Source organism: Oncorhynchus clarkii, chromosome 9 (genome assembly GCF_045791955.1).
Source record: "Oncorhynchus clarkii lewisi isolate Uvic-CL-2024 chromosome 9, UVic_Ocla_1.0, whole genome shotgun sequence".
NCBI classification, from domain to species: Eukaryota; Metazoa; Chordata; class Actinopteri; order Salmoniformes; family Salmonidae; genus Oncorhynchus; species Oncorhynchus clarkii.
In genome coordinates this window covers 72,836,347-72,858,757 of record NC_092155.1, presented here as the reverse complement: position 1 = coordinate 72,858,757, position 22,411 = coordinate 72,836,347, and the positions used below count along the sequence as shown (strand labels likewise).

At 40.6% G+C, this 22,411-nt stretch overlaps 2 protein-coding genes across 3 annotated transcripts in view; both read right to left on the bottom strand.

Moving 5' to 3' along the window:
- Positions 1–212: 212 nt before the first annotated feature.
- On the bottom strand, positions 213–6,236 carry LOC139417397 (small nuclear ribonucleoprotein G). The gene is made up of 4 exons (XM_071166669.1): positions 6,128–6,236; positions 1,058–1,080; positions 578–702; positions 213–437 (listed from the first exon to the last, which is right to left on the bottom strand). The coding sequence occupies exons 1-4, from the start codon at positions 6,157–6,159 to the stop codon at positions 387–389; spliced, it is 231 nt and encodes a 76-aa protein (XP_071022770.1). The 5' UTR covers positions 6,160–6,236; the 3' UTR covers positions 213–386.
- Positions 6,237–6,408: 172 nt separating this feature from the next.
- The window catches only part of LOC139417396 (zinc finger protein 667-like), a 39,075-nt gene continuing 23,072 nt past the window's right edge, over positions 6,409–22,411 (bottom strand). For both annotated transcript variants that reach the window (XM_071166667.1, XM_071166668.1), the window contains exon 2: positions 6,409–8,993. In XM_071166667.1, the coding sequence (XP_071022768.1) occupies positions 7,476–8,993 (1,518 nt within the window). In that variant the 3' untranslated portion in view covers positions 6,409–7,475. The remainder of the gene's footprint in view (positions 8,994–22,411) is intronic.

Below are 22,411 nucleotides of genomic sequence, written 5' to 3'. Positions count from 1 at the left end.
AATCAACCCGTTTTCATTAATTGTAGTCACGTGTGTAAAGAAAGGTGAGAAATTGGGGCAGTCAGTAAAACGATTTTTTTAGGGATAATAGCCCTCAATGTTTGAATAGATATATCTATATTGTATGTTATCACCTAACTATAATTTGACATTAAATGTAATCCATCAAGTGCTTGAAACATGTAGAGGTAAAAAAACACATTTGCGCAAACAAAAACAAAATACCCAGTTTATTCACAAGATTTCAAAATTAAAACATTTCCAACTGAAATATCTGTCTAAACGTATCAAATACATAATCTATCAACAGGAAAAACAAGGAAATGACATAAAAAGTGTAATGGCCATTATTCCACTTCTTTCAAGCCGTTCTGTCATCCCCGCCCTCACACTCTCTCAAGTGCCTCCAACATGATGATGCTGTTTCCTCTGATTACCTACAGAAAGTTAAAAAAATTAAATAAAATGATTTACACGCATAAAAAAAAAGTGTGGTGACATTGATGAATAAAATCAAAATGTGTCTGTCCCCAGAGGTAGTGTGTAAATGTAGTTGACAACGCTGTTGGGTACTGACCACCATGCCTATGGTGTTCTGTATTCCCCCAGGGGCCATCTCCAAGCAGTCATCCATCACCAGGTTCATAAAGGGGTCAAAACCTCGCAGGACTCCTTGGACCTGCCTGCCACCGTTCAGCTTCACTGAGGAACAAGATGTAGAACGTTGAAGACCCGGGGTGCATTAATTACACAGCTTCTGTTCCAAAAAGTTTCATAAAAACGCCAGCGAAGTGAACAGGGAAGGACATACCAGAATTTGTCCGCTAGAAACTCTCCGTTTGGACTAATGATTACACCCGTGGACAACATTTCAACAACAGTAATAACGAGGCAAGCCAAATTGGAGACACTTTCTATTTCATATGGCTAAGACATTGTAAATTGGGTTTGTCAATTAATGTAATCAAAGCCTTGGTTGGCTTTGCATGCAAATAGATAATTCATAGTTTGTCAATTCAACTCGGCAGAACCATCGATATTCAGAATCAGTACTCACGAGAAAGCTTCTTGTCCATGAACCTGAAATTAGCAGAAAATATGTTATTATTATTTGCTAATAAAGATAGTTACACCACAAACTGTATGGCCATACCAGAGAAGGTTTGGCTATGTGTGAGTGTGCCAGACTAGCTCTGGTCCACGCGCATACGTCTGATTTACACAACGAGCTGCATGGTCATTTTTTAAAATTGAACCTTTATTGAACTAGGCAAGCCAGTTAAGATCAAATTCTTATGATGGCCTTCCCCCAGCCAAACCCTCCCCTAACATGGACGACGCTGGGCCAATTGTGCCCCATGGGACTCCCGATCACGGCCGGTTGTGATACAGCCCGGGATCAAACCAGGGCCTGTAGTGACGCCTCTAGCACTGAGATGCAGTACTTTCTATTTTCTACAGAGATCGCAAAACAATTCATATGTTGATGTAGAGCCCATCAGCCTCTGTGTTGGTAAAAATACGTTGGTTTTTATTGTTCGCCAGTTTCCATCTCAAAGAGCACCAAAACGTACACTAACCATGAGCCTTGTGGTCACTATCGTCCAATCACAGAGCAGATACAAGTCATGTGATCTGTTAGCGATCACGTGACTTGTATCTGCTCTGTGATTGGACGAAACAGACAGCAATGCTGTATTGGATGATTAGTTTGTTTGCCAACTAACTCTGGTAGGTACACAGTCTTGACTTTTCTTTCATATATATATATATTTTTTAAATGCGATTTCTTATCTTTTGAATTAATGCTTCAACCCGGAGATTGTTATATACCTATTCAACGTTTGAAACCACGTGACCAACATGTTTTTGTATGAAAATCATGAGTGGGTGTCTCAGTTCCGGAACCATAACTGCGGAAAGAGGAGTGCAGCCAGGTCGGAGCTTTAGGACCTGTCGTGGAAATTCTTACACGGGTACACTCGAAGTCATTATTAAATGAGTCATTGTTTATTTGTCAGCGCGCTGGAGGTACCAACTAAGTCAATGCACCATATTACACGTTAATCGGGAGCTCTGCTGTTGTCTTATATACGGCTATACACAGACAAGTTATATTTGCATGATTTAGCATAATTAATTCATCATTACCGTTTTTTTTTCATTCATGTGAACGACCAATACTGTTTCATAACATGTGACAGACTTCTCCTCTCTAAGCTGACCTTGAAACTGAGATCTTTTGTTTGTTCTCAAAACAAGGTCTGGGCTTACTGCCAGATTGCAGCTATTGAATGTTGAGGATTTGTACAGTCAGCCACTTGCATGAACACAGAAATGAGTTATATGTTATAAGAAAAGCACAAATATAAAAAATTCCATTACACAAAGGGTGTAATCATAATGCCGATTCTATAGCAAAATGTTTGTCTGTTGCAAAAACGAAACGTTTGGTTTCCGTTTTGTTATTCAACAGTAATCAGTTTCCATAATGAATACACCCAAGTTCTAAAGCATTTATAGCAACATTTTACGTTGGTGAGTTACGAAAGTATATCGAGTGGTGAGGAGGAGCTCCATGGACCCTTTGCCCCCGGAAGACATTTAGCCATTCATTATAGGTCATTGCGCTCTGTAGAGTTGCTATTTTCTCGAGTTTTCTCGTGTCAATTAACTCCTGGCTTTCCTAGATTACTCACTATATTAATAGACTGATTTGATCAAAAAAAATGACAAGTCAATTAAAAAAAAAAAAGTTAAGGGTACAAAACTGTGTCTGGCTGTGTTGGCAAACATAGGTAACAGGCAAGGTAGCCTAGAGGTTAAAGCTTTGGACTAGTAACCCGAAAGGTTCAAATCCCCGAGCTGACAAGGTACTGTCGTTCTGCCCCTGAACAGGCAGTTAACCCACTGTTCCTAGGCCGTCATTGAAAATAAGAATTTGTTCTTAACTGACTTGCCTTTTTAAATAAAGGTCAAATTAATATGCTTGTGGATAGAAACTTTAGCAAGAAATTGAAACGTCTTTTTGATTTGAGCGTTCAGAATCTTTCAGTTTATCTGAGTAATTATTATTATTATTTTTTATTACAAACATGTAACGTGAAACGTTAATGTTGTAGTTGTACATTTTCAGTGAAAATGACTACAATAAATGTAATGTTGGTAGAAACCCATCTGTCACTGTGATACAGTCTACACTTCTCAATGGGGAGAGTTTGTGTTTCAAGCCGGCAACACAAGAACACTGGGCACAGTGACCTTTGGCCTGCTTGCCGACTGCTGTCTGGCAGTAAAGAGAGGGAAGTAGCCAATAGCAGGCCAGGGTGACAGCTAAAGCACAAGTTATTTATCGTGTAGGCTGCTATCCTACTACAAATCGAATCAAGTGGGAGGAAACAAATTGGAGATGGGACCAAATCCAGATGATGACCAATACAACATGTTTTTTCCCCCGCCCTTACCCATCAAAATAAACACTTTATTTTACTAGTACCATGCTGCTGTTGTTGCCAGCATAAACTAGCTAGCTGGGAAGGGCTCACCAGGACCAGTGACTGAACTGAATCCATTCGTCTCCACACTTGACTCTCAGCTGCGCAACATTAAGTTATCCATTTGGGCACCAGGCGTGTTCGTGTAGCCTCTCCCAAAATCAATTAGTGGTGAAGTCGCTGCCGAAACCTGAAGTACAATAAGAACTGGAGACTGCGTCCAAGATGTCCGCCCGTTGTTTTCAAGGTAACTCACGTTCGCATACGCCGATTCATGAACCGTCTATATCCGGGTTACATCCGGGTTATATGGACCAAAATTACATGCGCACTAGCACTCCATGCGCACTAGCACTCCATGCGCACTAGCACTCCATGCGCACAGGAAGTAGCGTCATCACGTCATCCAAAAACATATATTGGATTAGGGCTGGGCGATATGGCCATTATCTCATATCCCGATAACCATGCATATCACGATATTGCACATTTTCTGTAAATTCAATGAATAAATAGTTTATATAAAATGACCACATGTAAAGGCCTATTTCTTATTACATTTTGAATTACTCAACAAATAAGAAGGTACTTACTCATTTTATTATTTAGAACCTGTGCAAATGTTCAATTAAGCATGTAACAAAATCTAAAATATTAACGTATAAAATATAAAAAATTAAATAGAAAACACTTCAACTATAGTTGCAAACAAAAATAAATATAGGCCTAAAATACTAATATATATAACGAACCTGGGTTTATAAGCGCGGAAATGGACTCTGCCACATGAGCATGATTTTGGGGCACAGTCGACAGCGAGCTGGACTTCGGGCTAGAAGGTCGAGGGTTCGAGGCCTGCTCCCTGCCTGTTTCATTACAATACATACATATTTTTTGGAGGCTTGCCTGTTCTGCATGTTATTTTGGCATTAATACGTGTACATATCAATTTGCATGTGGTACTTTGGGTTGGGTGTTAGCACCAACTCACGAAACACCCGTTTCCCGACCGTGTAAATTGGGGCCATGTCTTTACAGATGTAAGTTGTAACTGCAGCTGTTCTCTCCTTCCATCTTCATGGTTCTTTGCCATATGGTGTGACGAGGACAAAAGCCTGTTGCAACGTCTGAGTCAGGGGTTTGTTTTGAGCACCCGACTGTACTTTTTTGGGTCTCATCCGTAGACTCTTTCCGTTCTGTTTCACATGATTCTTGCGTAGGTGGTAAAAGAGGTTAGTGGTGTTTGAGTCTGTTGTTGGGACCGGTCTGCGGCACATTTTGTAGAGGACAGTTTTCTGGTCCGTGTCAGACTTTTCATACCCAAACCACGTCCACGCGACCGAAGTTGCCCCTTTTTTAGATACGGTCTCCGTGCTCTGTCACGTTCACTCTCCTCCGCGTTTGTTTGTGCAAAGCGTTATCCAATTGACTAAAAATATTGCCGTAAAGAGTGATTTGTGACACAAAATAAATTATACAGCATAATATGAAACGATAAGACGTTTTTCTATCGTCACACAATGTGTATCATCCAGCCCTACATTGGATGAATATAAAATGTAAATATCTTTGGCCTCAGCTACATTTAAAATAATTTTATGGATGTTTTGTGCACAAAGGTGATGACTAACGTGTCTTAATAAGACATTTCAAATTTGACTGTGTATGAAAATTGTCTTTCTGGGTCGGGCTTCAGTTAAACTGCAGTAACGAAAACAAAAAAAAACTGTAGGAGCAGTCGAAACCGTGCTTTTAGACCAGAACCCTGGCCCCCTGGGTTGACTCCTCACCACCACCTGAGGAAGAGCGGCCCAATTCGGTGGAAATCTGTCTCCCTCCAGGAGGTGACGTTTTTTCGCCCACCAAACAAGGGGTTTTTGTATTTTTTGTATAGGCTTAAATTATTACGAGTGTACTGAGGACACGTGACATCCTGGCAACTTTGAGAAGAAAAAAAACAACACTTTATAGCAGAGTTTCCTCGAGATGGCTATGCATATTAAAGGATTTGAGGCTAATATCATATCGTCTTTCCATTGAATACAGGCGGGTTCACGTCAACAACACGAACATTCAAAATAAGCTTACAATACTGTATCCACCAATTCAAAGGAAGGATGGACGGAGAGACATGTATCTTGTCAGTATATCCATCATATTTCCAACCACTATTGAGCATGAAGACGGACACTAACCCACATGTGGGGGGGACTCCTTTTAATGCGACTGAGCGCAGAGCGTCGGCAATGGACCAGAACTAGACTGCCACAAGATTAATAAACCAAAAACAGAAACCCCATCCATTAAAACAACACTTTCGTTTGTAAAATATGAACATTTTTTAACGATATTCAATGTAAATGTTTGCATGGTTTAACTAGCTGACATTTTAATTCATTAAGTTAGCTAGCAATTTGACTAGCCGCACAACAGCAGCTAGCTAACGTTACCGACTACCGGTAGCTTTGTTGGCTAGCGCGTAGCTAATCATGTTAGCTTGCTAGGCACATGATCTACAATGGACCGTGAAATACGGTAATATTGGAAATATGTACATTGCTACGTCATGCCAATAAAGCAAATTGAATTGAAATATGATCGTAGACCAAATGTTTATTAAAAAAGGAACTCACTTTTTCAACTCTGGTGGGTGTGCTTTACTCATGTTTCTTTTGGTAGTGGTTCCTTCAGTTCGTGAAAAAGCGGAAAGAATGCGCAACAAGCAGAACCGGAAACAGTCATGCAGACTTCCTCTAACATAAGTGGGCACATCGCCGCCTACTGACTAGATGTAATTGCAGCTTGCTTTTTCTCTTCGTATACACACGGTGTACAAAACATTAAGAACATATTCCTTACAAGTGTCTTGCCATGTTGAATTCTGTAACTACACGAATGGAGTAAACACAAAACATTTTCATGGGAGAATACTTTTAATGAGGTATGTTCTAAGAAAAGTTTGCTAACTCGGATACAAAGGCACTTTCCTAAGTTGAAACCTAAAATCCTTTTTAAAAATAACATTTGACATTCTTTTAAGATTTTATTATATTTAATTTTTTTTTTTACAAAACAGCAGAAAATGGATAACCTGGTACACCAATTGCTAACAAACAATTGCAGGAAGGTTGCTATCACTGCTTGTTTTGCATAATAATATCCAAGACAAAGCTTCTTCCAGAGAAAATGAACCTGTTATGTCACATTGTTAGACGGCCTTTAGTGGCTCCATGAGTATGCATATCTCTCTCTCACACACACACACACACACAAACACAGGTAAATAATCATGAAATTGATGCTAAACCAGTGTCACACTTACAAGTACAATGCCATCAAGAGTTGAAAAAAAAAAAAAAAATCACATTAAATGGAAATATGTTCTTCATTTGAGTCATCAAATCAAAACCTGTCAATATTATAGTAAACTATATCACTGTCCATTCCAACTGCTATGTTACATAAAAAAATACTTTATTTAAAAGCTTTTTGAAACCACATCTTAGGCCATGTTATGCAGTTAATATTGCAACCCAGATTTGTTGGAAGTTGAATCGGGTTGTTTATAAAGATAAAAAGTAATATATTTTAATGCTCCAGCAACATGCTAAATTAGGTCTTGCGTATATTAATTTCATTTAAACCAAATCAACAAATGGATGGTTGGATCTGATTTGCGATGGGATATAAAAATGTAGAAATCAAGAATTAACATGACGAGGATATAGGCCTAGGAAGATTGTGTCTTCAGCGCTTCCAGTGTACCATTGTTGGTCAGTCACAAAAGGTATCAGACAACACACACATTTTTGTTGTTTCAATGTATTGTTGCAACTGGAATGGCATGTTGACATGAGTTACATCCAAACAGCTATTCTGGTGAGAGGTCTAAATATTTCACACTTTAAAATGTACATGTACACATAATATTCTCTTGGGAACTCAGTACAGCTTGTTAAAAAAAATGAAGAGTACATCATCTCAGATTTTGCCATCAGTGTCTGAATAGCTCCTCTCCTCATCGCCACTGACAACGAGGTGATTTTGGCAGTGTTGTAAGAAAGTGTCCAGTGTTACAAAAGCCTTCAGGCAGGGCACACAATGGTAGGCCCTCCGAAGCTTGGCCCCAGGCTTCTTAGAGATACTCATGCCCTGATTGCACACGCTGCAGTGTCTCAAACTTCCTGTAGGCTGATGCAGCTCCTCATGCTCCTTCAGGGCAGACTGCAAAGAAAACACCTCAGCACAAGACGGGCAAGGAAACTCTCCCTCTTCCTCTTTCATGGGAATTTTCTTTGGTCTCCCTCTGCTAGCCTTGACCAAAGTTCCTCTCATCTTCCGTGATAGGTTGCTTTTAGTCTTTTTTGGCATCTTCTCAGCTAACTTGGGCTCCTTGGCTGCTTTCCCAACCTGCTGAACATGGCTTGGTGGTTCTTGACTATGATTCTTGACGTGTGCTTTAAGTGACAAATGGTGCAAGAACACTTTACCACAAACGTCACATGGGTAAGTCTCTCTTTTCCTCCGCTTGCTAATCAGCGGCCTTGGATCTCTTCTGATATCCTTCTCTCTGCTGTGGGATTCTTGTCTGTGCAAGTACAGCTTGGCAGTGCTTGGGAAGACCCTGTCACAGGAACGACAGGAGAGGAGTTGACTCTTCTGCTTGGATTTTCTATTTACCCCATTTGTGCCTCCTTTTGGCGGGAGATACTTAGAGATACTCCACTCCTTCTGATGGGAGGATCGCTGATGGCAGGCAAGGCCAGCCCCTGAGCGAAAGCTCTTGGAGCAAAGTGGGCATTGGTTTGGCCTGTCAGGAACTGGAGCACTAGTGGCATCAGGGGAAGGAGAGTCCGAGGGGGGAGAGTCAGGGGGAGAAGAGTCAGACAGGGCAGATTCAGGCGAGGGAGAGTCAGCGGGAGGGCTGACAACCTTTGCAGTTCGTGAGGCAGATTTACTACAGCCAGCCTGCTGGTGGTGAAGCAGCGCTTGCTTTTGGCTAAAGCCTTTACCACACGGAGCACAGGCATATGATCTGCTATCATGATGGTGGGACTGGTGATGAAGGGACTTATCCTGGACACTCTGAGAGTCTGAGGTTGAAGCCTTGCATGCATTGCATGGAGCATCTAGCTGAGGTTTACCACAACAGACCTGACAAGGGGCTGCATCATGAATACACTTGTGCAACTGCAAAGAGGATAGGAGAGAGAACTCCTTGCCACAGGAAAGGCATCGGTGACGCTTAGGTAAGGCATGTTCTCCCTGCTGGTGGTGCAATAACTCAGCCATGTCAGAGAATCCCTGACCGCACTCTGCACACACACACGGGCACACATCAGGCAGTAGTTGGTTTTGGCTTTTACTCTCTTGCTTTTGTGCCACAAGTTTTGCCAGCTTTGTTAGCGCGTCTGATGCAGGCTTAGTCCGAGCAAACGACTCCTGAACTCTTGTTTTGTTCCAACTGCAGGGAACTGCATCCATCTTCAACCAAGGCACCTAGTTGGAGGTACAGAGGACAGTCTATTAGACACGTTAATGAATAAAGTAAATATAGGAAATTCATCATCCTAATGCAAGGGACAACTTAGCTATAACCTACAAAACATTTCCTTGTTCTCTCTATTTATAGTACAATGGTTGGCTGCAGAGACGACTGTATATTTGTCACCCTCTCTCTGTAAGCTCAGTTGGTAGAGCATGGCGCATGCAACGTGGTGGGTTCGATTCCTGAGACCACCCATGCGTGCACGCATGACTGTAATTCGCGTTGGATAAAAGTGTCTGCTACATTTCATATATAAATCCCTTGACAGGGTGGGTATAATTTGTGGAACGTTCCAACAGGAATCCGTTCCAAAAACTTCGTAAATAACAAGGTTGCCAACAAGCAACGCATACAGAGTCGTATAACAGTAGAATGAGATACCGGGTAGGGAGTGAGCTATGTAACTACGTTTTTCACTCACCACGTTTATTCGGAAAAAATGTCTCTTCGTTCTAGTAGCCTCCACCATTTCTCATTCGTTGGTTTAGTTATTATTTCCGGTGTTCCTGCATTTGCGGGTGAACTCTGATGCGCCTCAATTGGGGAATCGCTGTGGTTGAAATGTAACTAATGACCGCAAGCCCCAGTATTTTATTGGCTAGGTGGCTTGTACACAATTGTTACCGATGATACTGTATATACCTACTCGTACTACAGAAGCATGCATTGTATTTTGCCAAGTTCTCTGTGTTAAATCCTTTTCCCCAAATATAGCAGGTAACTTGTGTCTATGTCGATGTTGTTGAGTTCATCTTGCCTAGTTAAATAAAGATTAAATAAATTAGAACATGTCAAATATATACTTTGACCTATTTCAGGTAACCCCACGATGCTTGATTCACCTGCTTTTGAATAACTTTCCAGTTGTTTGTGTTTTACATTCCGACTTTTGAACGTCTGTTTATTGGACATATATGTTAGTGTCTAATAAACAAAAGAGCAATGTATGTAAAGCATCCCATCTGTGTTAAGGTTATTGTGTGTGTGTGTGTGTGTGTGTGTATGGTGTTGTTTCTCTTTATGTCCACTAGGTGTCAGCACAGTTTCAATAATGTCACACCTGGTTCACAACATGTTTTCATGTGTAACAAATCAAATAGTATTTGTCACATGCGCATAATACTACATATGTAGACCTTACAGTGGAATTCAGACTTACAAGTCCTAAACCAACTATTTAGTTGTAAGAAAAATGTGTCAAGTAAAACAAATATATATTTTTAAAATGAACAAATAAATAAAGAGCAGCAGTAAAAAAAATAAAATTGCGAGGCAATATACATGGGATACCTGTGTTCCTTTCAAGTCCAGCGGTGTATATTACTTAACAAAACATGTATTTAAAGTACTCCACTACATTATGTTTATATCTGGGGGGGGGTTGTATCTGTACTTTTACTCTTTCTGTTTCTTTACAACTTTTAATTTTACTTCACTAAATTTCTAAAGAAACAGTTTCCCTGGCATCAAAAAGTGCTTGTTTCATTTCGAATGCTTATCCGAACAGGAAAATGGTCCAAATCACACACTTATCAAGAGAACATCCCTGGTCATCCCTACTGCATCTGATCTAGCAGACTTACTAAACATGCTTCATTTGTAAATCATGTAAATCATGTCTGAGTGCTCCCATGGCTATTTCTTAAATAAAAAAACAAGAAAGTTGTGCTGTCTGGGAAGGTCAAATCATTTATAGATTTACTACTGATACGTTTTCACAACTCTATTAAAGAACATTCTACACAAGGTGTCAATTCATTTCTTGATATTTGATGGGAACAATCCCCTACTCTTCTACACACCTCAAGTTAGCTCTTTCAAGCCCACAAAAGGCAACATCAAAAATGGCTTTCTAAGAAACTCACTTTTTGAATTTGAACTCTCAAACTCTGGTTTGGTATGCTGTCACCATAACCACTACTCTACCAGACAGACAGAGAAAGAATGTTAAGGGGTACATCAAAATGCACACATCAAGGACAACATTTCAGAGGTTAGAGAATGGTTTGGGGGCTTGTACTTCTTGGGTCCCCCAACCGTTCCTCAATCTTCTTTTGATGACTACAAACATAGATTTGGAATCTTCAAAACCTACACTATAGAATGGATGTGTTTAGGAACGGGGGACGAAATTCGAAAGAGGCGTGTTTCCAATTACTAACAAATAGACCCTAGAAATGTTATTACAAAATCTTAATATTGGAACTTTGTCCCTTCATTTGCCTACTACTGTCTATAAGCTATCATAACATGTGGGTTTTTTCTTGGGGACAAGGTACCTTCCTGTTTGGCCCTGTCCGGGGGTGTCCTCGGAGTGGGCCACAGTGTCTCCTGACCCCTCCTGTCTCAGCCTCCAGTATTTATGCTGCAGTAGTTTATGTGTCGGGGGGCTAGGGTCAGTTTGTTATATCTGGAGTACTTCTCCTGTCCTATTCGGTGTCCTGTGTGAATCTAAGTGTGCGTTCTCTAATTCTCTCCTTCTCTCTTTCTCTCTCTCGGAGGACCTGAGCCCTAGGACCATGCCCCAGGACTACCTGACATGATGACTCCTTGCTGTCCCCAGTCCACCTGGCTGTGCTGCTGCTCCAGTTTCAACTGTTCTGCCTTATTATTATTCGACCATGCTGATCATTTATGAACATTTGAACATCTTGGCCATGTTCTGTTATAATCTCCACCCGGCACAGCCAGAAGAGGACTGGCCATCCCACATATGCTCTCTCTAATTCTCTCTTTCTTTCTCTCTCTCGGAGGACCTGAGCCCTAGGACCATGCCCCAGGAATACCTGACATGATGACTCCTTGCTGTCCCCAGTCCACCTGACTGTGCTGCTGCTCCAGTTTCAACTATTCTGCCTTATTATTATTCGACCATGCTGGTCATTTATGAACATTTGAACATCTTGACCATGTTTTGTTATAATCTCCACCCGGCACAGCCAGAAGAGGACTGGCCACCCCACATAGCCTGGTTCCTCTCTAGGTTTCTTCCTAGGTTTTGGCCTTTCTAGGGAGTTTTTCCTAGCCACCGTGCTTCTTCACCTGCATTGCTTGCTGTTTGGGGTTTTAGGCTGGGTTTCTGTACAGCACTTTGAGATATCAGCTGATGTACGAAGGGCTATATAAAATAAATTTGATTGATTGATTGATTGATCGGAACGCTTTTGAATGGTCTACAAAGCATGCCCCCAGGTCAAAGTTGCCTTTTGCAGACAAGGATAATATATTGTTACTCCACGACATAGTACGTTACCACAACTCTATTAAAAGGACATTCTATACAAGGTGTCACTTCAGTCCTTCTAATTGATGGGAACTACCCCCATCCCCCCAACAAACCTCAAGTTAGTTCTTTCATGCCAACAAAAGGCAACATCAAAAATGTCTCTCTAAAAAATCCTCTCTCCAGATTTGAACTCTCAAACTCTGGTTTGGGATGCTGTCACCATAACCACTACTCTACCAGACAGACAGAGACAAGATGTTAAGGGGGACTTAACAATGCACACATCAAGGACAACATTTCAGAGGTTAGAGAATGGTGTGGGGGCTTGTACTTCTTGGGTCCACCAACCGTTCCTCAATCTTCTTTTGATGACTACAAACATAGATTATGAATCTTCAAAACCTACACTATAGGATGGATGTGTTTAGGAACGGGGGACGAAATTCGAAAGAGGCGTGTTTCCAATTACTAACAAATAGACCCTAGAAATGTTATTCCAAAATCTTAATATTGGAACTTTGGCCCTTCATTTGCCTACTACTGTCTATAAGCTATCATAACACGTGGGTTTTTTCTTGGGGACAAGGTATCGGAACGCTTTTGAATGGTCTACAAAGCATGCCCCCAGGTCAAAGTTGCCTTTTGCAGACAAGGATAATATATTGTTACTCCACGAGATAGTACGTTACCACAACTCTATTAAAAGGACATTCTACACAAGGTGTCAATTCATCTCTTGATATTTGATGGGAACAATCCCCTACTCTTCTACACTCCTCAAGTTAGCTCTTTCAAGCCCACAAAAGGCAACATCAAAAATGTCTCTCTAAAAAATCCTCTCTTCAGATTTGAACTCTCAAACTCTGGTTTGGGATGCTGTCACCATAACCACTACTCTACCAGACAGACAGAGACAAGATGTTAAGGGGGACTTAACAATGCACACATCAAGGACAACATTTCAGAGGTTAGAGAATGGTGTGGGGGCTTGTACTTCTTGGGTCCACCAACCGTTCCTCAATCTTCTTTTGATGACTACAAACATAGATTAGGAATCTTCAAAACCTACACTATAGAATGGATGTGTTTAGGAACGGGGGACGAAATTCGAAAGAGGCGTGTTTCCAATTACTAACAAATAGACCCTAGAAATGTTATTCCAAAATCTTAATATTGGAACTTTGGCCCTTCATTTGCCTACTACTGTCTATAAGCTATCATAACACGTGGGTTTTTTCTTGGGGACAAGGTATCGGAACGCTTTTGAATGGTCTACAAAGCATGCCCCCAGGTCAAAGTTGGCTTTTGCAGACAAGGATAATATATTGTTACTCCACGACATAGTACGTTACCACAACTCTATTAAAAGGACATTCTATACAAGGTGTCACTTCAGTCCTTCTAATTGATGGGAACTACCCCCATCCCCCCAACAAACCTCAAGTTAGTTCTTTCATGCCAACAAAAGGCAACATCAAAAATGGCTCTCTAAAAAATCCTCTCTCCAGATTTGAACTCTCAAACTCTGGTTTGGGATGCTGTCACCATAACCACTACTCTACCAGACAGACAGAGACAAGATGTCAAGGGGGACTTAACAATGCACACATCAAGGACAACATTTCAGAGGTTAGAGAATGGTGTGGGGGCTTGTACTTCTTGGGTCCACCAACCGTTCCTCAATCTTCTTTTGATGACTACAAACATAGATTTGGAATCTTCAAAACCTACACTATAGAATGGATGTGTTTAGGAACGGGGGACGAAATTCGAAAGAGGCGTGTTTCCAATTACTAACAAATAGACCCTAGAAATGTTATTCCAAAATCTTAATATTGGAACTTTGGCCCTTCATTTGCCTACTACTGTCTATAAGCTATCATAACACGTGGGTTTTTTCTTGGGGACAAGGTATCGGAACGCTTTTGAATGGTCTACAAAGCATGCCCCCAGGTCAAAGTTGCCTTTTGCAGACAAGGATAATATATTGTTACTCCACGACATAGTACGTTACCACAACTCTATTAAAGAACATTCTACACAAGGTGTCAATTCATTTCTTGATATTTGATGGGAACAATCCCCTACTCTTCTACACTCCTCAAGTTAGCTCTTTCAAGCCCACAAAAGGCAACATCAAAAATGTCTCTCTAAAAAATCCTCTCTTCAGATTTGAACTCTCAAACTCTGGTTTGGGATGCTGTCACCATAACCACTACTCTACCAGACAGACAGAGACAAGATGTTAAGGGGGACTTAACAATGCACACATCAAGGACAACATTTCAGAGGTTAGAGAATGGTGTGGGGGCTTGTACTTCTTGGGTCCACCAACCGTTCCTCAATCTTCTTTTGATGACTACAAACATAGATTAGGAATCTTCAAAACCTACACTATAGGATGGATGTGTTTAGGAACAGGGGACGAAATTCGAAAGAGGCGTGTTTCCAATTACTAACAAATAGACCCTAGAAATGTTATTCCAAAATCTTAATATTGGAACTTTGGCCCTTCATTTGCCTACTACTGTCTATAAGCTATCATAACACGTGGGTTTTTTCTTGGGGACAAGGTATCAGAACGCTTTTGAATGGTCTACAAAGCATGCCCCCAGGTCAAAGTTGCCTTTTGCAGACAAGGATAATATATTGTTACTCCACGACATAGTACGTTACCACAACTCTATTAAAAGGACATTCTATACAAGGTGTCACTTCAGTCCTTCTAATTGATGGGAACTACCCCCATCCCCCCAACAAACCTCAAGTTAGTTCTTTCATGCCAACAAAAGGCAACATCAAAAATGGCTCTCTAAAAAATCCTCTCTCCAGATTTGAACTCTCAAACTCTGGTTTGGGATGCTGTCACCATAACCACTACTCTACCAGACAGACAGAGACAAGATGTTAAGGGGGACTTAACAATGCACACATCAAGGACAACATTTCAGAGGTTAGAGAATGGTGTGGGGGCTTGTACTTCTTGGGTTCACCAACCGTTCCTCAATCTTCTTTTGATGACTACAAACATAGATTAGGAATCTTCAAAACCTACACTATAGGATGGATGTGTTTAGGAACAGGGGACGAAATTCGAAAGAGGCGTGTTTCCAATTACTAACAAATAGACCCTAGAAATGTTATTCCAAAATCTTAATATTGGAACTTTGGCCCTTCATTTGCCTACTACTGTCTATAAGCTATCATAACACGTGGGTTTTTTCTTGGGGACAAGGTATCGGAACGCTTTTGAATGGTCTACAAAGCATGCCCCCAGGTCAAAGTTGGCTTTTGCAGACAAGGATAATATATTGTTACTCCACGACATAGTACGTTACCACAACTCTATTAAAAGGACATTCTATACAAGGTGTCACTTCAGTCCTTCTAATTGATGGGAACTACCCCCATCCCCCCAACAAACCTCAAGTTAGTTCTTTCATGCCAACAAAAGGCAACATCAAAAATGGCTCTCTAAAAAATCCTCTCTCCAGATTTCAACTCTCAAACTCTGGTTTGGGATGCTGTCACCATAACCACTACTCTACCAGACAGACAGAGACAAGATGTCAAGGGGGACTTAACAATGCACACATCAAGGACAACATTTCAGAGGTTAGAGAATGGTGTGGGGGCTTGTACTTCTTGGGTCCACCAACCGTTCCTCAATCTTCTTTTGATGACTACAAACATAGATTTGGAATCTTCAAAACCTACACTATAGAATGGATGTGTTTAGGAACGGGGGACGAAATTCGAAAGAGGCGTGTTTCCAATTACTAACAAATAGACCCTAGAAATGTTATTCCAAAATCTTAATATTGGAACTTTGGCCCTTCATTTGCCTACTACTGTCTATAAGCTATCATAACACGTGGGTTTTTTCTTGGGGACAAGGTATCGGAACGCTTTTGAATGGTCTACAAAGCATGCCCCCAGGTCAAAGTTGCCTTTTGCAGACAAGGATAATCTATTGTTACTCCACGACATAGTACGTTACCACAACTCTATTAAAGAACATTCTACACAAGGTGTCAATTCATTTCTTGATATTTGATGGGAACAATCCCCTACTCTTCTACACTCCTCAAGTTAGCTCTTTCAAGCCCACAAAAGGCAACATCAAAAATGTCTCTCTAAAAAATCCTCTCTTCAGATTTGAACTCTCAAACTCTGGTTTGGGATGCTGTCACCATAACCACTACTCTACCAGACAGACAGAGACAAGATGTTAAGGGGGACTTAACAATGCACACATCAAGGACAACATTTCAGAGGTTAGAGAATGGTGTGGGGGCTTGTACTTCTTGGGTCCACCAACCGTTCCTCAATCTTCTTTTGATGACTACAAACATAGATTAGGAATCTTCAAAACCTACACTATAGAATGGATGTGTTTAGGAACGGGGGACGAAATTCGAAAGAGGCGTGTTTCCAATTACTAACAAATAGACCCTAGAAATGTTATTCCAAAATCTTAATATTGGAACTTTGGCCCTTCATTTGCCTACTACTGTCTATAAGCTATCATAACACGTGGGTTTTTTCTTGGGGACAAGGTATCGGAACGCTTTTGAATGGTCTACAAAGCATGCCCCCAGGTCAAAGTTGCCTTTTGCAGACAAGGATAATATATTGTTACTCCACGACATAGTACGTTACCACAACTCTATTAAAGAACATTCTACACAAGGTGTCAATTCATTTCTTGATATTTGATGGGAACAATCCCCTACTCTTCTACACTCCTCAAGTTAGCTCTTTCAAGCCCACAAAAGGCAACATCAAAAATGTCTCTCTAAAAAATCCTCTCTTCAGATTTGAACTCTCAAACTCTGGTTTGGGATGCTGTCACCATAACCACTACTCTACCAGACAGACAGAGACAAGATGTTAAGGGGGACTTAACAATGCACACATCAAGGACAACATTTCAGAGGTTAGAGAATGGTGTGGGGGCTTGTACTTCTTGGGTCCACCAACCGTTCCTCAATCTTCTTTTGATGACTACAAACATAGATTAGGAATCTTCAAAACCTACACTATAGGATGGATGTGTTTAGGAACGGGGGACGAAATTCGAAAGAGGTGTGTTTCCAATTACTAACAAATAGACCCTAGAAATGTTATTCCAAAATCTTAATATTGGAACTTTGGCCCTTCATTTGCCTACTACTGTCTATAAGCTATCATAACACGTGGGTTTTTTCTTGGGGACAAGGTATCGGAACGCTTTTGAATGGTCTACAAAGCATGCCCCCAGGTCAAAGTTGGCTTTTGCAGACAAGGGTTATATTGTTACTCCACGACATAGTACGTTACCACAACTCTGTTAAAGAACATTCTACACAAGGTTTATACACCTTGCAGGTGAGGACAATGGTTAAAAAAATGGGAGAAATGTATAGAAGACTTCCTCATTGTACTGTATATCAGAATATATCACAACTTATTCCAAAAAGCTCAAGACTGTTATTGTTCCCTTCAATAAAAATATTTTTAAACTACTTTCTGCACATTTCTGCTACCGTCTTAGGCTATACAAGTGCTATCTCTTGAAAAACAACATGTTGATACCTTTGCAATACCTTTAGCAGTAATAATAATAATAAACCTCTGCTTTAGTAAAGAAAACAATAATGACAGGTGTGTTGTAATAAAAACGAGTGGTGTCCACTGATTAAATTCAGTATTTCTGGAAAACCCAGATATTCACAAAGTTTGTGATGAATGACAGGTTGTTTATTCATTCAAAATAGATTTGGCCTTTAAAATTCAATTAAGCTGCTTATTTTCAGGGTTCAGTGAAAGCGGGTCATTTTTGACCCTTGGGACAAGGGGGGTAAACAGAATGTTAAGACTACACAAGGATTAAGTAAAGTATTTACAAGGTTTCTAGTCATTTCTTGTCATTAATGTCTAATTGACCACACATTAGTGCAAGTAGAAGTGCAGTCAATGCTACACAGGTGTCTGTCATCTAGGTGCTGATTATAAGTGCTTGAAATCATAGACTGACTCCTTTGCTGAGTTCTAGAGCATCAAGACTGTGATCGATCAAGGGTGAATTGTGACTGAATTACTGAGCTTCAAATAATATTAAGTAGTTTTTTATAAATGAAAAGTCATCTGCAAGCTGGAACGTGACTCCAACAATTCATTGACACAGTTGTGACTGGTAAGGTTTATTTGTTATAGCACCACATTTTACACATGACATGGCAAAATTCATATAAATATATTATTAACATACAGATACCATGTAATTGAAGTGATGTGACCCTACAATCTAAAATGTAAGACTTCACATTTCAAAAGTAGTGTATTGAAAACATTTCACCAAATTATTTTTCAGTTTGTCATTTCCCTTAAATTTCCATGCTATATATCCATGCTATATGAAATGATAGGGTGATGAACACTGTATGGGTGGAGGTCATCCGGAATTTAGAAGGATCAATGGGTCAACGGTCCAATATCTTATCTTTAGGGCCAGAATGGCACTAGTAACACATGCAGGTGAAATACCCTTTAATTTACCAAAATGACTGAATGCATTATCAGACAAACATGCATGCATTACCCTAATAATCTTTAGCCTTTACAGTTATGGAAATATACTGAAATGTTTAAATTGGGTTTTCTGTTACTTTGGTGGTCTGCAGCACCACTAAGGACCATTCTCCTATGCTGTAGGATACCCTATCAGAAAACGTTTAGTAACTTTTTGCTTTTATACAAAAAACTAGCCTTTAGTGGCCCATTAGCTAACCACAAGTTTCCTGTACAAAGACTTTAATGAACTACTAAAACTATCTGACAATTTGGGGTAGAAAAAATCAATATAATGCGTGAAAAATGAACCGGGTCTCTTCTGTGCCGGTCTTTAAGCATAACTGTATACAAATATACTAATTATGCATCCAGTCTCTGATTATTGATGATATTTCCCATTCTGCCCAATTGTGACCTTTGACCCCTTGCATACGCCCTTTAATTTCCACATTCTGGATGACATCCTGCCAAACTTTGGTATGTCACTGTTTGATCTAGCATGTGGCTGTTTTTTCACCAGCACTTGTCCAATGTTGGCTGGCCTACTGTGCAGTTAAATGGAAAGGTTCTACACGATGTAGACATTACACGTGTATTGGGATGAGGGGAAATGCCAATCAATGACAACTGAAATAACAAATATCTGTATATCAGTACTTGTTCTTGTAGACATACTTTGAATCTGTTTAATATGTGGGTGAAGCATTTAATTTGTAGTCTTTATTAATTTCTCGTTTTGAGTGGCCTGTAAATATTTTTACATAATCTGGTCTGATGCCTGTGTAACAAATAACTAATGATCATGATTTCAATTCAGTTTAATGATATCAAACACTCACTTCTCCTGAAGGGCGCACATAATATTATTCGCCATATGTGTAAAAGCATTTAGATTTGCACATGCATGGTCTAAAATGGCTTTGCACCATATTTCCTCTACATACTGAGACTTGAATGGGTGCACTTTGGGAGAACTGAGATGTTTGGTACTAATTACTTGCAAACTCCTTCCTCCCTCAATTAAGTTATCACTGCTTAGACAGGATTGGGCAGGTCAAACCAAGTGCTCCACTACATGGGTTTAACCCTTCTAGTTATTTATAATCAGTGATTACTTTTAGGGAGGAACAAAGGAGGGATATATGTAAAGATTGAGCAAGCCACTATTGTCAGCTCGACATCCCAATCGTGTTATTTGCATATAATAGACTTTTTACCTCTGACCTGTATACTGTCTGTACCATTCCAGATATCTCGTACAGTGGAAACACTTGAGCGTCTGCGTCATCCGCATCAGCAATAACTCATCACTCCTACTCCAGGTAAATTCATTAGCATTAAGTTTGATACCCAAATAACCCCACTCAACCCCAGGGACCAAGTGTCAACATTCAATCTAACCTGGGGTCTTGCGTATCAAGTGTCTCAGAGTAGAAGTGTTCCTCTCGGATCAGTTTTGCAGTTTACAACAAGAATAAGATTAGACACATCCTAGATCAGCACTGACTCTGAGATGATTTGTGGATTAAGTCCCAGGTCCCCCTCTGTCCATGTTCTGATGTTCATTTGGATCTTAACATGCCTTTTTGGGGCCCTAACTGAGATTTTGTTGGGGTGCCCCCCACGCCCCAACAAAATCCAAATTGGGCCATTATTACTAGAAGTTTAACTGGTGCGACTAACTTACCAATCTAAATGTTTGTAGCTGACATGTGACTTACACAACTTGTTCTGATATTTATTACATACTTTAAAAAAAGTGTTTTCTATTGTTAGGTATTGCTGCATTGTGGGAGCTTCAAACAAACTTTTTGTTAGGTATTACTGTGTATGTTACCATTTGATAACGAACTGCTGATTCATAACCAAATCTCAATTTCGCCTTGTGTATTTTACTATTCTAATACAATAGTAAGTGACTGAATTCTTTAAAAAATAAATCCTAATAATGGTAGGTGGCCCCCTAGCTACTGCTTATGTCCCTTATACCTGCAGCCCACTGGTAATGAATGATAGCGTAATTCCATCCTGCCTGGAAGTAATCATTGCTTAGACATGATTTGGCAAGTCATGTATTTAGAAATTATTACAGGGGGGATATGGTTAATTTTTATCAAAGGTTAGAATTCACTTTAAATCCTTTACCTTTAATGTCAAATTCTGCATGCTGATTTGAAATCAAAATTATTTAATTTATGTAGAATGTAAGTGGTCTCAATTTCTTTCTGAATGTACCCCAGTCTGGCTTAGTAAACGATTTGAAGCACTAGAGAGATTTTTCCATATAACATTCCATATAGTTAGTTAACTGTCTTAATATCAATACTTATACCAATGTAATTTTCCTTGTCAGAATGCCAAAGAGAAAGAGGGCCCCAACTTTTGATGACATTGCCTCAGTTGTTGAAAGGCTAGGCCTCTCACCAGAGGAAGTTACAGCAGCTAGCTACCATCAGGAAAATGGATTATTTTCTTTGATAGTCATTGAACTGGAAAGGTCTAATACCTTCAGCTATCGCCGTCAACTCTATGATGTATGGAGTAAGGGAAGGATGGCCAATGCACAACCCCACTCCGTCTCCCAGATTGCCCCATCACCACCCCAGGTCCTCCAATCACTACCACAACAAGTATACACCACACGCCTGCTGCCTTTAACACCAGCACAAGCAGCTGAAATGATTGAAACGGTTGATCCCACTAAGGTATCCCACCTTCCACCACTCCACCCCAAGCCTGGAGACATTTTTCTGTTTGCAGGTAGTTCCTTGTCATGTGAGGACTGGAAAGCGGACCAAAAAAGATGGATTCAGAAGGGATCCCACAGCCTTCCTCGCCGTTCACCAAAACTAAGGGTGCGGTACTATGCAGGAAAGGAAGAACCAGGGTTCCAAAAAAGGGAGTATGAGTTGCTTCACCAGCCTGATACTCCTGTGCTAATTCACTACTTTGGTGAGGAGGCACACTCCAATGTCCCCCACCCCCACGGCAACAGCCAACAGCAGCAAGCAAGGGATTTCATCCGATCGGCTACCTCAATCATAGATGAAATGTCCCGGCGAAAGGCTGAAACACCTGGCAAAGTATACTCAGACATGACCAATAACCCACCACCACCCCCAAATGCATCATTCATGCCAGTTTACCAACCTCGCAACTTGGCACAAGTAAAGAACACTATTCGTCGAGCAAGGGACGTCACTGTTTTGGACCGGGACGAGTTGGTGGCAACACATATGATGGGTGACATTCTCCCCGGATTTGTCACCCATATGGAGACTCGACCCGCAACCCTTCTGGTAGTGGCAGCACCAGAAATGGTTGAAGAGGCCAAGGCAGTTATTAAAAGCAAACACCAAGGTGCGCACATTTTTCACTATGACACTACGTTTGACCTCGGCAATTTTTATGTTTCACCCCTTGTTTTCCGTCATGTTGCATTTCAAGAGGCACCTGTCCTTCCCGTGGCATTCCTCATTCACACCACCAGGCACATGGAAAATCACAAACAGTTCTTTCGCACCATCCTTTCATTCCTTCCCCAACTATCAACAGCAATCTTCTGCACAGACCGTGAGGCGGCTATTG